The sequence below is a fragment of the Suncus etruscus genome, chromosome 11 (genome assembly GCF_024139225.1).
Source record: "Suncus etruscus isolate mSunEtr1 chromosome 11, mSunEtr1.pri.cur, whole genome shotgun sequence".
NCBI classification, from domain to species: Eukaryota; Metazoa; Chordata; class Mammalia; order Eulipotyphla; family Soricidae; genus Suncus; species Suncus etruscus.
The window spans coordinates 87,106,542-87,120,232 of NC_064858.1; the positions used below are offsets into that span (position 1 = coordinate 87,106,542).

A 13,691-nucleotide genomic window follows, 5' to 3' on the forward strand; every position below is an offset into this window, starting at 1 on the left:
GTTCAGGGTCACTCACCCTCTCTGTCAGCTTTCTGAGGCGGCGCAGAGCCTGTTTGGCCACCTCATGTCTTCTGACTTCGGCTCTCACGGTGGCTATAGCCAGTTGCCTCTGGGCGTGCATGTTGCTCAAACTTGTCTTGCCAGGCTAAGAGCACTCTCTGGCCTCCAAGTCCATGGTCCCCATTTCTCTCCCCCCCCCCAAAAAAAAAACAACCTCCAGAAGGCCCCTTCTCCTGTGCCCCAGAATTCTCCGCCCCTGCCCGCCCTTCCGTCTGTTGGCCTCACTTCCTGACCGAAGACTTCAAACCCACAGCCTGAGACAGCACTACCTCCTGTGCCTTCCACCCCCTCTAGCGTCAGACTATCAGTTCGACCGGCAGCCTGTGTGGCTTCCCCAACCAGGTGCCTGAGAGCTCTTAACAAGCATCTTAGGGCCTCCTGTGGGAGGTGGCTCATTAGTTGGGTGTTGGTCCTGGGAGAGTGTGGCAAGCCATGTCCCAGGTGCGGTCCCAAATGCTTGATGACCTACAGATATGCCTTGCATCTCCAGTACACACACATTTGCAATATATGCACACTTGGTCTGTCAGCCTCATAGCCCCACATTCCAGTACAGTGGGATGTACTGCCACTTGTACTACCACCTGCCACTTGACATTCAAATAGTCTGTATTTATTTTTTGTGTGTGTGGGGGTCACACCCGGCGGTGCTCAGGGGTTACTCCTGGCTCTGTGCTCAGCAATTGCTCCTGACTTGGGGACCATATGGGATGCTGAGATTTGAATCACCGTTCGTCCCGAGTTGGTGACGTGCAAGGCAAATGCCCTGCTGCTGTGCTATCTCTCAGGCCCCACAAATAGTCTGTATTCTTTGTTTGTTTGTTTGTTTTTGTTTCTGGGTCACACCTGGCACCACTCAAGGGTTACTCCTGGCATGCACTCAGAAATTGTTCCTGGCAGGCATGACGAATCATATGGGATGCCGGAATTTGAACCGGAGTCCATCCAGGGTTGGCTCCATGCAAGGCAAATGCCCACTACTGTGCTATCTCTCTGGCCCCAAGTCTGTATTCTTTTAACAATTTTCTTTCTTGGGTCCAGAACCATAGTGAGCTGGAGAGATAGCACAGCGGTAGGGCGTTTACCTTGCAAGTGACTGACCCAGGACCAACAGTGGTTCGAATCCCGGCATCCCATATGGTTCCCCATGCCTGCCAGGAGCTATTTTTGAGCAGAAAGCTAGGAATAACCCCTGAGCATTACTGGGTGTGGCCCCAAAACAAACAAACTTTTTGGGGGAACTGGAGTACTTTGGGAAAGGCACTTGCCTTGTATTTGACCAACCAGGGTTCCATCCCTGACATTCCATATGATCTCTTATGTACTGCCAGGAGTGATTCCTGAGTATAGATGTGGAGTGATCACTGAGCACCACCAGGTGTAGTCCCCACCCAAAAGTATCTTTTTTGACCTCAGTCAATGATGCTCAGATTTACTCCTATATCTACATAGGAAGTACTCCTGACAGAAATTGTGGGACCATATGGGTCGCCGGGAATCAAACTTAAGTCTGCCATGTGCAAAGCAAGCATCTTACCTGCTGTACTATCTTTTCAGCCCCTAAAACTTTGCATTCTTTTTTTTTTTTTGAAACACCATGTGATGTTCAGGGATTACTCCTGGCTTTGAACTCAGGAATTATTTCTGACAGTGTTCAGAGATCCTGGACTATAGTTACAGCCCCAGTATTTTTTTTCTATTGTGTACTATCTCTCTGGTTCCAACCCCAGCATTCTTACATCTTGCAACACAATTTTTTCTCAATCAGAGCCACCGCATTATACCTGCTCTGCTCAAAAGGTTAAGTAATCACATACAACAGACAACAACAGACAATAGGTTATGTTGGTAACCTAGAACAAAACAAAACCACTGTTGCATGTTCTTTTGATTTTATAATAACTAATTTGTTATAATGGTTATGTATAATATACATATATGTATATATGTATAATATACATATATATGTATAATATACATATGTATGTATAATATATATACATATATCTCATCATAGGCCTAAAGATTGGATTATTCCTTTTCTGCATGAATAGAAACTAAAGCTTTGAGAGGTCAGTAGAGGTGAAGTAAAGATACGGATCTAGGTCTCTCTGGTTATGATGCCCTTTCCCCTACACGTCATAACCCAAATGCTTATTCACCAATTTTCTTTATCTCTAATACCATTGTCTTGCTCTTGATTTAGGGTATGAAAAGAAGATGATTGATAGAAAAAAGTGTAGGAAAGAATGAAGATGTAGAAGGGATAAGAGGGAATATGTGGGTGGTTGAAGTTGCAGGGCTCAAACCTCTCTGGCCCTGCCAAATGTCTCTTTGGCAAATTTATTTTTAATTTACAAAGGGTTGTACATATGAGAATATTTATATAGCTTGAGATAAGAGAGTTGGCATGGGGCGACCCACTGGACCAGCGAAACCCTGTAATAATAATACTGAGTGTTTTCATGTGCCAGGTTCTGCTCATAACATTTCTGTGTCTTACCTCATGCAATCCTCACAACAGCCTGAGAGGCAGATGTGTGGTTATTTATCCCCACTTTACAGATGAGAAACAGGCACAGAGAGCCCAAGTGGTGGAAAAGTAGCACAGCCAATGAGTGGCAAAGACAGAAATCGTATAGTAATAGTATTGAAAGTAGGAAGATTATTCCTATGTAGTTATGGAATCTAAGAAACACACACACCACAAAATTTTATTTCTATGAAAGGATGGTTTTACTTTTTCTTCTCATTAGAACTGCTTTTTTTTTGGGGGGGTGGAGGCTGGAGTGAAAGCACAATTGGTAGGGCATTTGCCTTGCATGCTGTTGACCAGGTTTTGATCCCTGGCATCCTAGGTGGTCCTTCAAGCTGCCAAAAGTGATTTCTTTTTTTTTTGGGGTGGGCACACCTGTTTGATGCTTAGGGATTACTCCTGGCTATGTGCTCAGAAATTTCCCCTGGCTTGGAAGGACCATATGGGACACTGGGAGATTGAACCAAGGTTCGTCCTAGGCTAGTGCTTGCAAGGCAGACGCCTTACCTCTAATGCCAACTCTCCAGCACCCCAAGAGTGATTTCTGAGCGCAGAGCCAGAAGTAACCCCTCAGAGCCGTCAGGAGTAACCCCTCAGAGCTGCCAAAACCAAAACCAAACAAAAAACCTTGCCCCCCTTTTTTTGATGGGGGAAACACTCTCAGATGTTCAGGGGTTAATCCTGGCTCTGGATTCAGGACTCAGGAATCACTCCTGATGGTGCTTGGGGAATGATAGGGGATGTTGAACTCTGCTCAGCCTCGAACACAAGTCAGCCCCTTTTGTTTATTTGTTTTCATTTCTTGGGGGGGGGGAGCGTACTCAGTTGTGTTCAAGTTTTACTCCCCACTCTGCACTTAGAATTCACTCCTGGCAAGCTTGGGGACCATATGGGATGCCAGGAATCTAACCTGGGTCAGCCATGTGCTAGGCAAACTCCATAGCTGCTGTGCTTCTTTTTCTTGTGGGAGAAGGATCATGCTTTTCTCCAGCCACATGGTAAGGATGTTGTGTCCAAGAATGGATGCTATAACATACTGATCACCAATCTATCCACCCCGAGTAAAAATGTGGAGACTTTCTTCTCCTCACATGAATATTCTGGAGGAAATTTTTTTGGGGGGAAGGGTGACACATTCAGTGATGCTCAGGGGTTACTTCTCACTTTACACTCAGGAATTATTCCTGATGATTCTCAAGGGACCTTATGGGGGGCCAGGGATCAAACTGGCTGGTCCGAATGCAAGACAAATACCCTACCCACTGTACTATCACTTGGCTCCTTCTCACAAGTATATTCTGGCCCCCTCCTTTTGTCATTGTTTTTGGTGAGTCCCCGAACAGACATTATGTGTGCTGAGTACATCCATATATGTACTTATGGCTTCTTCTTCTTCTTCTTCTTCTTCTTCTTTCTTCTTCTTCTTCTTCTTCTTCTTCTTCTTCTTCTTCTTCTTCTTCTTCTTCTTCTTCTTCTTCTTCTTCTTCTTCTTCTTTTATCTGTTCCTTCCTTCCTTCCTTCCCTCCTTCCCTTCCTTCCTTCCTTCCTTCCTTCCCTTCCTTCCTTCCCTCCCTCCCTTCCTTCCTTCCTTCCTTCCGTCCTTCCTTCCTTCCTTCCTCCCTCCCTCCTTCCTTCCTTCCTCCCTCCCTCCTTCCTTCCTTCCTCCCTCCCTTTCTTTTTCTTTCTTCGTTCTCTTTTTCTTTCCTTTCTCTCTTTCTTCCTTCTTTCTTTTCTTTATCTTTCTTTTTCTTCTTTCTTTCTTTCCTTCTTTCCTTCCTTCCTTCCTTCCTTCCCTCCCTCCCTCCCTCCCTCCCTTCTTTCTCTTTCTTTCTTTCTTTCTTTCTTTCTTTCTTTCTTTCTTTCTTTCTTTCTTTCTTTCTTTCTTTCTTTCTTTTCTTTTTCTTTCCTTCTTTTTGTCTTTCAGTCATTGATGCTGAGCAAGGAAGAAGGATGTGAGGAAAGGACCACTCCCTGAGGTTCACATAAAATTTCTAGAATCTAAACATCCACTTGGAAGGGACACGAAGTTAGCCACACTTGCAAAAGCTCGAGAATTCATTTACTGGGGGGGAGGGGGTGTGTGTGGTGGTGGCTAGGCAAAGAATGGCCGGCCAAAATAGCCCAAGATACTGCTCCTCGGGGGGAAGTGGGGGTGTGTCCCGGCGTGACGTCATGCCCACAGACGATGACGTCATCGTGAGGTCACTGCGGGTCTAAACTAAAGGGGTGGGGCAGGCCACGCTCTCGAGGGGGCGGAGCCCGTCCCGCCAGGCTCCAAAAGCCCTTAAACTTTCCAGCCGCCTCCTCCGTCCAGTAGCCATCAGGTGGGCCTCGAACCCCGGCTCGGACGAGAGAAGACTCGGTTTCCAACCCGGGTCCCCCCAAGAAAGAACCTGGAGGGGCGGGACAGTGACGACATGGAAGTGATTGGCACCCGGGGCCGGGCCGGCCAGGATTAGACCGGGTCTCGCCAATCGGGAGGCGAGGGTGGGCCGGTGCAGGCGCAGTGCCTCGGGTTGGGCGAAAGGGATTTAAAGAAACAGAAGCTGTTGGGGTTCGAGCAGGCCGCGCCCGAGACCCTCCCCCAGCCCCCAAGTCCTTGGGACCGTTCGGGTCCCCCCCACCCGCAGCTGGGGAGATGGTTTGCGGCGACTTTGCCTGTTCCAAGAACGCGCTGTGCGCGCTCAACGTGGTCTACATGGTGAGGTTTGGGAGGTGGGGGGCCAGCGGCTGGGTGGGGAGGCGAGGGGGGCGCAGCTGCTGCAGGGGGACTTCCGGCGGGCTTAGGGGGTACGCTGGGCGTTCCTGGAAGATGCCAGGACGCTTCCGGCGAAGAGGGAATTCCTAGGGACTTCCGTGGGAAGAGAGGAAAGACATCCGGTGGCTGGAGGTTTGTCTGGGGGTGGGGTGCATGGCTGTGTGCAAATAAAAAACAAAACCCAACCCTGCTTGTGAACTTCAGTTTCTCCCTTTACCCCCCAAAATAAAGTGCTGGCAGAAGCTAAAAGTTATTTATCCTATTTATGAACTGCTGTCTACCTACCACCTTCTCCCCCTCTCCCAGCCTGATCCCTAATAGCCTGATCTCCCTCTCTGATCACCACTAGGTGGGAGGAATGATCCTGGATGTCCCTGATCCCCTTGCAGTCTACTCCCTCATTCTTACTCAACAGTTCTCTTTTGTGTTAAGACCCTCTTGCCATTTATTTGGCTGTGCTGCCTGCTGGAATCCTTCAGAAACATATTCTGTTCTGTTTCAAGTTGGTAGGCTTCTTGCTTATTGGAGTGGCTGCCTGGGGGACCGGCCTGGGCCTGGTGTCCAGCATTCGGATCATCGGAGGAGTTATTGCAGTGGGAGTCTTCCTTCTCCTCATTGCCGTGGCCGGACTGGTGGGTGCTGTCAACCACCACCAAGTTCTGCTGTTCTTTGTATCCTGACCTGAAGTAGTGAGGGCACCCATGTTCTGAGGGGTCGAAATGTCTCTGAAAAGTAGGGGCTGGAGTGGTAGTGGTGGGTAAGATGCTTGCTTTGCATGAGGCCAAGCCAACCACTGAGCCAGGAGTAAGCTCTGAGCATCCTTAGATGAAACCCCCCTCAAAAGCAATGATGGGACTGGACAGTACAGTGGATAGGGTGCTTGTTTTGCATGTGACTGACCCAGATTTTGTTCCCTGGCATACCATAGGGTTCCCCTCAGCACCACCAAATGTAGCACTTGAGTGTAGAACCAGGACTGTCTCCCTCCCCCTATCAGTATGTCAAAAAGTAAAAATAAAATAAAGAAGGGGCTAGAGCCGTGGTGCAAGTGATAGGGCGTCCGTCTTGCATGCACTAGCCTAGGATGAACCATGGTTCGATCCCCGGCATCCCATATGGTCCCTCAAGCTAGGAGCGATTTCTGAGCATATAGGCAGGATTAACCCCTGAATGTCACCGGGTGTGCCCCTAAAACCAATAAATAAGTAAAGAATCTTGGAAGTTTTATTTTTTTCCCCAACTCCTCTTTCCAGTACATGATCATCCTTGGTTTGGTCTTCATTTCCCAGTTTGTAATTTCTTGTTACTGCCTGGCTATGAGCCGAAGCCAACAGGTAAGGAGATACTCGACTCACTTTTTTCATTAACCTGCAATACCCACCCCTTTGGTCTCATAGAACATTCTTAGGTTCACCAGCGTTAAAACGCTTGAGCCATTTGCTTCCTCTGAGATGTTTGGCTACATTGAAGAACCCGAGGTTCATATTTATCATTATGTCTATGTCATTGTAATATACTTTGGCTCCTTAGAGAATCCCTTCACTGAAGCAGGAATAGGAAACTTTAACCAAGATCAGTATGTAGAATGCTTAAGGTTTAAGCAGCAAAAAAAAAAAATTCTTCTCTACCTATCTATGTTCTCCAGACAGATGTCATCAGTGCTTCTTGGTGGGTCATGAGCAATAAAACCCGGCACGAAATGGAAAGAAATATTGATTGCTGCGGCTTGTTCAACCATACAACCCTGAATCAAGATTATACTTGTGCTGCAGTGAGTTGGAGGAATATGGGGAGAAGCCTGGGAAAGACAATGTCTAAATTGGCAAATGTTAGAGTCTGAATGTGGTTACCTCTAGGAGTACCAGGGCTCTCCGTTGCTGATCGCGGTGGGAAGAATAAAATGTAGTTAGATGGGATAAATCTCTCATGCCATTCATTATAGGTTCTGGTAGCTATCTTTTAACATTTCGTAAGATGCTAACTCGGAACGATTTTTATTCTCAGATTTGCATGAAGACGAATACCTGCCTGTTGTGTGGAGAAAAGATTCTTAAGCATTCAGATGAAGCTCTCAAAATCCTGGGAGGTGTTGGTCTCTTCTTTAGCTTTACAGAGGTAACACTCAACAGTTTCCCCATACATATACCCCTTGACTACAGAGAGTGGTACTTATCTTTCTCCCTTTTCAACAGATTCTTGGTGTTTGGTTAGCAATGAGATTCCGGAATCAGAAAGACCCGCGAGCTAACCCTAGTGCCTTCCTATGAGACTCTGGATTCTTCTGGCATAGTTCCTGCTCAACCTAAGCATTTTCTTCTGCCCCTAAAGAAAACCTAGGGTGTATTGAACCCTTTTTTGTTTGAGAAAAAGGAAAGGCCTTTCCCCACCTCTCCTAATGGTGGCTGAGATAAGACACCCCAGTCAAGTGTCTTAGCTAGGCTTTATGCCTTGAAATGTTTTAGTGGAAGCAAGAACAAATTTTTTTCCTCTCTCCCCGGATGGATTTGAGGGTGATCCTGGGAGTGCATGAAATGTTATGGAGATTGTTCTCATTCCTGGCTTGGTTTCTCTTTTTTCCATTCCACATGCTGGGCCACCTCAACACGTCTTGGCCTGGCTCCAAAGGTAAATCAGATCCAGAGTCACGAAAGAAACCTACCAAGAATTTTTTTCTTGTAACAAAGGTCCTGTTTGGGGGGGGGATTCAGTAATGTAAAAATAAAAGCCATTTTAACTCCAGATTCAAAGAATCAGCTTAAGTGATTTTTCTTCTCTTTTACCTGTGAAGGGGGCTCCATTAACTATGAAGACCCCATAGTTCAAAGAGGAAGAGAGTGCAAAAGCTTTACCTTCTAAGTGGTTTTTCCAAATCCCCAATGGCCGTCAATCAGAACAAGAAACATTTGAAGGGTAGCAAATAGAAGACTACATGTTTGTTTTTTTTCTTGTATCAAAAAGGACTCCAATATCAAGTAGGGGAGGGAAAACAAGGCACACCCCCTGGTCTAAGGAAAGGCAGGCAGAAGGATAAACCTCAGAAGGAGGGGTGGAGGAAAATGTCATTAAGGCAGCAAAATATTCTCTGTAAAAAAGTTGGTGGTGGAATTCCCCAGCCTCAGATCAGGCGAGATGGCCTCGGTGAAAGGTTCTCGGAGGGAAATGACAGCTTCTCTTTTGGTTCCATTGTAGCCACTTCACTGCTCACTCGGGGTTACCTTCTCCATTTTGTAGGTAAGGGTGCTGCAGGGCTCGGAACGCAGAGATTCGCTTGTGTGGGTTAAAAGTCAGCATCTCCTGAGGGAAAACGCAAAAAGTCAGAAGGGCTTATAAAAACAAAGTCTTACAGATGTTGGGGATCTAACTCAGTAGCAGCAATGCTATATGCCTCACATGCAAGACACCCTGGGTTCAATTCCCAGTACCCATACAAAAATGGAAGTTTCTGTTACTCTAGGAGGATTCTTTTTTGCTTGGTTAGTTACTACAGCGATACGATTTAGCCCATCCACCAAGTCTCAGTAAGCATGGTTTGGATCCCTTTTATACTGTTACTGTTTTCACCCCACTGTTTCCCCCCCATCTACGCCCACACCCAAGCCCCGTACCAGCAGCAGCTGGGCTCCAGACTCTTCCATTTCTGGTACCACTGACTGTACTGGGCGGGGGCTTCTGGGAGAAAAGGCTCCTCGGGGTAGAGACACATCTCGGGGCCAGTCTTCTTCTGGAGGCAGCCCGATCAGGCTGTGGAAACAGAACCATTATCAATAGCTCTTTTCTTGTCCCCAGCTTCAGAGTCAGCCAACTACCACCCAGGGTGCAACAAGCAGGAAAGGGTTAAGAATGAAAAATTCTTCCCCTTGGCTGTCACTTACTCAAAGATTTTGCCTAGCTGATCAGCTTCAGAGTTTCCACAGAAGAGAGGTCTACATGAGAAAGGATACAAAATAGCAATGAAAGACACGGCAACAGCACTATTAATGTTTCGAGGTTCAGAATAGAGGGCTTTACAACACAGAGATGAAGAAAGTATACTAAGAATCAAGTTCCAGGGACCCGAGTGGTAGCACAGCTGCAAGGCGTTTGCCTTGCACCTGGCTGATCCAGGACAGACCCGAGTTCGATCCCCGGCATCCTATATGGTCCCCTGAGCCAGGAGTGATTTCTGAGCACAGAGCCAGGAGTAACCCAATTTTGCCGGGTGTGGCCCAAAAACAAAAGCAAAAAAATGAAGTTCTAGAGGCCAGAACGATAGCACAGTAAATAGTGTTTGCCTTGTACACAGCCAACCTGGATTTGATGCCTGGCATCCCAAATGGTCCTTCTGGGGGCCGGAGAGATAGAATAGCGGGTAGGGCGTTTGCTTTGCACACAGCTGACCTGATGTCCCTAGTTCGATACTGGTCATTCCATATGGTCCCTGAGCCTGTTAGAAGTGATTTCTGAGAGCAGAGCCAGTAGTAGTAACCTGAGCACCGCCAGGTATGGCTCTTCCCCTACCCCCCTCCAAAAAATGGTTCCCCCGGCCTGCCTGAAATGATTTTTTTTTTTTTTGGTTTTTGGGCCACACCCAGTGGTGCTACTGCCTGTGCGCTCAGAAATCGCTCCTGGCTTGGGGGACCATGTGGGATGTCAGGGTGTCGAACTGAGGTCAGTCCTAGGCTAGCCCGCACAAGGCAGACACCCTACGCCCTGTGCCACCGATCTGGCCCCGAGGAATACTTTCTGATCAGTCAGGAGTAACCCTGCACACTACCAGGTATGGTCCCCCTCCCCCAAAAAAGAATGAAGTTCCAAGTTCTACAGTATTCTTGTTGATTATGGATGAACTGGTTGCATTTAAAAGCAGGCAGTTTGAGGCCCGGAAGGATAGCACAGTGGCGTTTGCCTTGCAAGCAGCCGATCCAGGACCAAAGGTGGTTGGTTCGAATCCCAGTGTCCCAAATGGTCCCCCGTGTCGGCCAGGAGCTATTTCTGAGCAGACAGCCAGGAGTCACCCCTGAGCACCGCCGGGTGTGGCCCAAAAACAAAACAAAAAAAAAAAGCAGGCAGTTTTTTGGGACTCAAGTGATAGTACAATGGATAGTTTCGATTCCTGCCACTCTATATGGTTCCCTGACCCTGCCAGGAAGATCCCTAATCTCAGAGTTAGGAGGAGTAAGCCTTCTGCACTGTTTGGTGTGACCCAAAACAAAGGAACGAGCAGGTATTTTCTGCCATACCTGGTTGTGTTCAGGACTTACTCTTGGCTCTGTGCCATATGGGAGCCTTATGAGGTACCAGGGACTGAATCTAGGTCAGTAGCATGTAAGAACCCTACTACTATCCTGCTATATTAACTTTTTGGTTCGCAAAATGGGCAGCTTGCCTTTTTTTTTCTTTTGAAGAGTGTCACAACCTCAGCCATATGTGACGCTGAGAACTGAACCCAGGTTGGCTGCATGCAGGGCAAGCACCCTGCCAGCTGTACTATCTCTCTGGCCCCACCAACAGACAGTTTTAAAAATAAGACAGTTGAGGGGCCGGAGCGATAGCACAGCAGTAGGGCGTTTCCTTGCACGCAGTTAACCCAGGATGGACCTGAGTTTGATCCTTGGCATCCCATATGGAAGGGGTCTTCAAACTACGGCCCGAGGGCCACATATTGTATTTATTCCCATTTTGTTTCTTCACTTCTAAATAAGATATATGCAGTGTGCATAGAAATTTGTTCATAATTTTTGTTTTTACTATAATCTGGCCCTCCAACAGTCTGAAGGACAGTGAACTGGCCCCGTTTAAAAAGTTTGAGGACCCCTGCCATATGGCCTCCCGAGCCAGGAGTGATTTCTGAGCACAGAGTTGGGAGTAACCTCTGAGTGTCACCGGGCGTGGCCACCCCCCCCCCCAAAAAGAGAATAAGACGGTTGAGAAATTTAAGATAGCTCAAGGTACTTGGGTCCCATACCTGCGACGAAACATCTCAGCAAAGATACAACCAACGCTCCACATGTCCACTGGTGTTGCATATGTAGACTGCAAAAGAACCTCTGGAGCTCGGTACCAGAGTGTAACAACCTAATGGGAATATCAGTGGATGAGGGCCCTATAGGTTAAAAGTTAATGCAACTACTCGATTGACTGAAGTCACAAAGGGAGGGGCTGGTTAACTGCAAAGGGCAATTACACTTTCACCCACAAACAGACCCCGATTTTGGCTTCCATCTTTCTACTGACCACAGGTGTGAGTGCCATCTGGTAGCTGTAGATTCTCGCCAAGCCAAAGTCAGCTAGCTTGACAGTTCCATTACTTGTCACTAGAATGTTCTCTGGCTTCAGGTCCCGGTGGACAATGCAGTTGGCATGAAGAAAATCCAAACCTCTTAAAAACTGGCACATCAGATCCTGGTTTAAAAGGGAAAGTAAGGTATTGAGGATGTAGAAACAATATGTCAGGGTACTTGCCTTGCACAAAACTGACCATGGTTCAAACCCCCGGCATTCCATATAGTCCCTTGAGCCCATGAGATGTGATTACTAGTGCAGAACTGAGCATTGCCGGGTTTGGGCCAAAAAACAAAAAATTGAAATAAATAAAAATGAGGGGTATAGATAAGACTAGAAACTCGGTGCCACCAAGATGCCAGCTGGTTCTACTACATCAGTGGCAATCTAACCCTAAGTGTCTGTTCATCTCACCTTGATGGTCTCCACTGGCAAGCCCGGTGAGGGGGCCTTATCCAAGTAAGTCCTAAGGTCTTGGTCCACATGCTCAAATACCAGGGTCACTTTGGTCTCCCGATCCGTCCGAGCGGTGGCACATACATCCATCAGCCTGGCCAGAATAAATGGGCACACAATGATCAATCCCTTTGGATGTGATTGATCCGTTAGGGCCTCCCATTTGCTGGGGGTGGGGTGGGGTGGGGTGGGGTGTGCCACCTGGTCTCCTAACCACACCACTCCCAACCCTGCACCTTCTCACCGGACAACATTGGGGTGCTCAAAAGCCTCCAGCCGCCTCAGCAATGCCACCTCCCGGACGGTGCTGATGGGGAGACCCCCACCAGAGCCTTCTCCATTGGGGACCCTCACGCTCTTCAGAGCCACAAAGTGACCACTGTGGGGGTCCCGGGCCTTGTACACCGTCCCATAGGCACCGACCCCAATCTCAGCCACGGGTTCATAGCGAGAGGTAGCCATTCTTCAGATTCGGATGAAATCCTACAAACAAAGAAAACTTTTTATCGAAGTTTTTATCGAAGCAAGAGCCTGCAAGCAACCAAGTGACTCCCTCAAAAATGATCCCATCGCCGCCGATCGTCCCCTCTAAACCCCCCCCCCCCGAGCCAGCGCCCACGAGGCAGGCCGGCCCCTGAGCTCACACACAAAGGCCATCCCAGGCCTTGCTGACCACGTGTGGTCCCAGAGCAAGAAATCGATTGCTTTTGGGGGGCCATCAGGCTCTTCATAAAAGAGACACACCCCCAGCACCCCAACCCTTGCACCCCAATCCTGAGATCACCCCTCCCCCAGGGCCACAAAGGACATGCATGACACTGTCCCCCTCCTCCCCCCATGATCCACCCTTCCTGCCACTAAATCCATGCTGCAACTCTGCAGGGTGAGGCTGGACCCCCCCACATTCCAGGATGAGAGGGCTGCACCCACCTCACTCCGTGCCAGGACTTTTGGGGGTCTTTCCTGTTATCGGTGCCCAGCCTCGGGTTCTCGCCACGCCATATACTTGCAGCACTGTCCGAGGCAGCTGGACCCTGCAGGCCAGACCATAGACACGCAGGCCAGGCCGCAGGCTAGAGAGGCCCCCTCTCCCCCCACCCTCACCATGTGACCAGCTGCCAAAGAGGCGCGCGGAAACCGCGGGGGCGGGGCGAACGCCGGATGTGTGGCGCACGTGACGTTCCACGCATGCGTAGAGGGGCAATTGGGCGTGGCTTAGGCTGCGAGGGGCGGGGAGTCGGGGGTGCGGGTGGAGGCCTGGGATCTGTTGCTAGCCCACGTGACTGCTTTGACAGGGCTCGGTGGACCACGTGACCAGCTGCCTGCCATTCCCCAGGTTGGGGAGGGAGGTGGTGGACTGGGGTGGAGCTCCTCTGGGTACCATGGTAACCTGGGCCACCCAGATTCCCAAGTCTGGGCTCCAGGCCCAGCCTAGGCGCTTTTCCAGTCTCCCCTAGACATCATCTCACTCTTTCTACCATGGGGAGGGATGCCTGGATGATCAGGGACGAGAGGTGGTGCTGTCGCCCTTCTGCTTCACCATCATAGGCAAACACGCCCATCTGAGTCTTTTGTTTCATTCACTCATTCCCTAAATGTGTGCCCAGCGCTTGCTTGCTG

The 13,691-nt window shown here is 48.8% G+C and overlaps 2 protein-coding genes across 4 annotated transcripts in view; one reads left to right on the forward strand and one right to left on the reverse strand.

Annotated features, from left to right (window-relative positions):
• Window positions 1-8,093, forward strand: part of TSPAN31 (tetraspanin 31) — a 13,468-nt gene extending 5,375 nt beyond the window's left edge. For 2 of the 3 annotated variants that reach the window (XM_049783098.1, XM_049783097.1), the window contains exons 2-6: window positions 5,858-6,025; window positions 6,608-6,688; window positions 7,000-7,125; window positions 7,359-7,469; window positions 7,547-8,093. In XM_049783098.1, the coding sequence (XP_049639055.1) occupies window positions 6,611-6,688; window positions 7,000-7,125; window positions 7,359-7,469; window positions 7,547-7,621 (390 nt within the window). In that variant the 5' untranslated portion in view covers window positions 5,858-6,025; window positions 6,608-6,610 and the 3' untranslated portion in view covers window positions 7,622-8,093. Of the gene's footprint in view, window positions 1-5,074; window positions 5,298-5,857; window positions 6,026-6,607; window positions 6,689-6,999; window positions 7,126-7,358; window positions 7,470-7,546 lie in introns of those variants that run through there. The other variant, XM_049783096.1, reaches the window with a different exon arrangement.
• Window positions 8,094-8,256: 163 nt separating this feature from the next.
• Window positions 8,257-13,691, reverse strand: CDK4 (cyclin dependent kinase 4). The gene is made up of 8 exons (XM_049783089.1): window positions 13,002-13,691; window positions 12,316-12,554; window positions 12,030-12,165; window positions 11,568-11,735; window positions 11,299-11,408; window positions 9,227-9,277; window positions 8,960-9,095; window positions 8,257-8,648 (listed from the first exon to the last, which is right to left on the reverse strand). Exons 2-8 carry the CDS (start codon window positions 12,531-12,533, stop codon window positions 8,556-8,558), a joined length of 912 nt encoding a protein of 303 aa, XP_049639046.1. The 5' UTR covers window positions 12,534-12,554; window positions 13,002-13,691; the 3' UTR covers window positions 8,257-8,555.

Coding starts and splice junctions, on each gene's coding strand:
- CDK4 (XM_049783089.1), bottom strand. CDS start 12,533: ATGGCTACCTCTCGCTATGAACCCGTGGCTGAGATTGGGGTCGGTGCC. Junction 12,166..12,315: donor GAGCACCCCAATGTTGTCCG/GTGAGAAGGTGC, acceptor TATTCTGGCCAG/GCTGATGGATGTATGTGCCA. Junction 9,278..11,298: donor GCTGAGATGTTTCGTCGCAG/GTATGGGACCCA, acceptor TTTCTCATGTAG/ACCTCTCTTCTGTGGAAACT.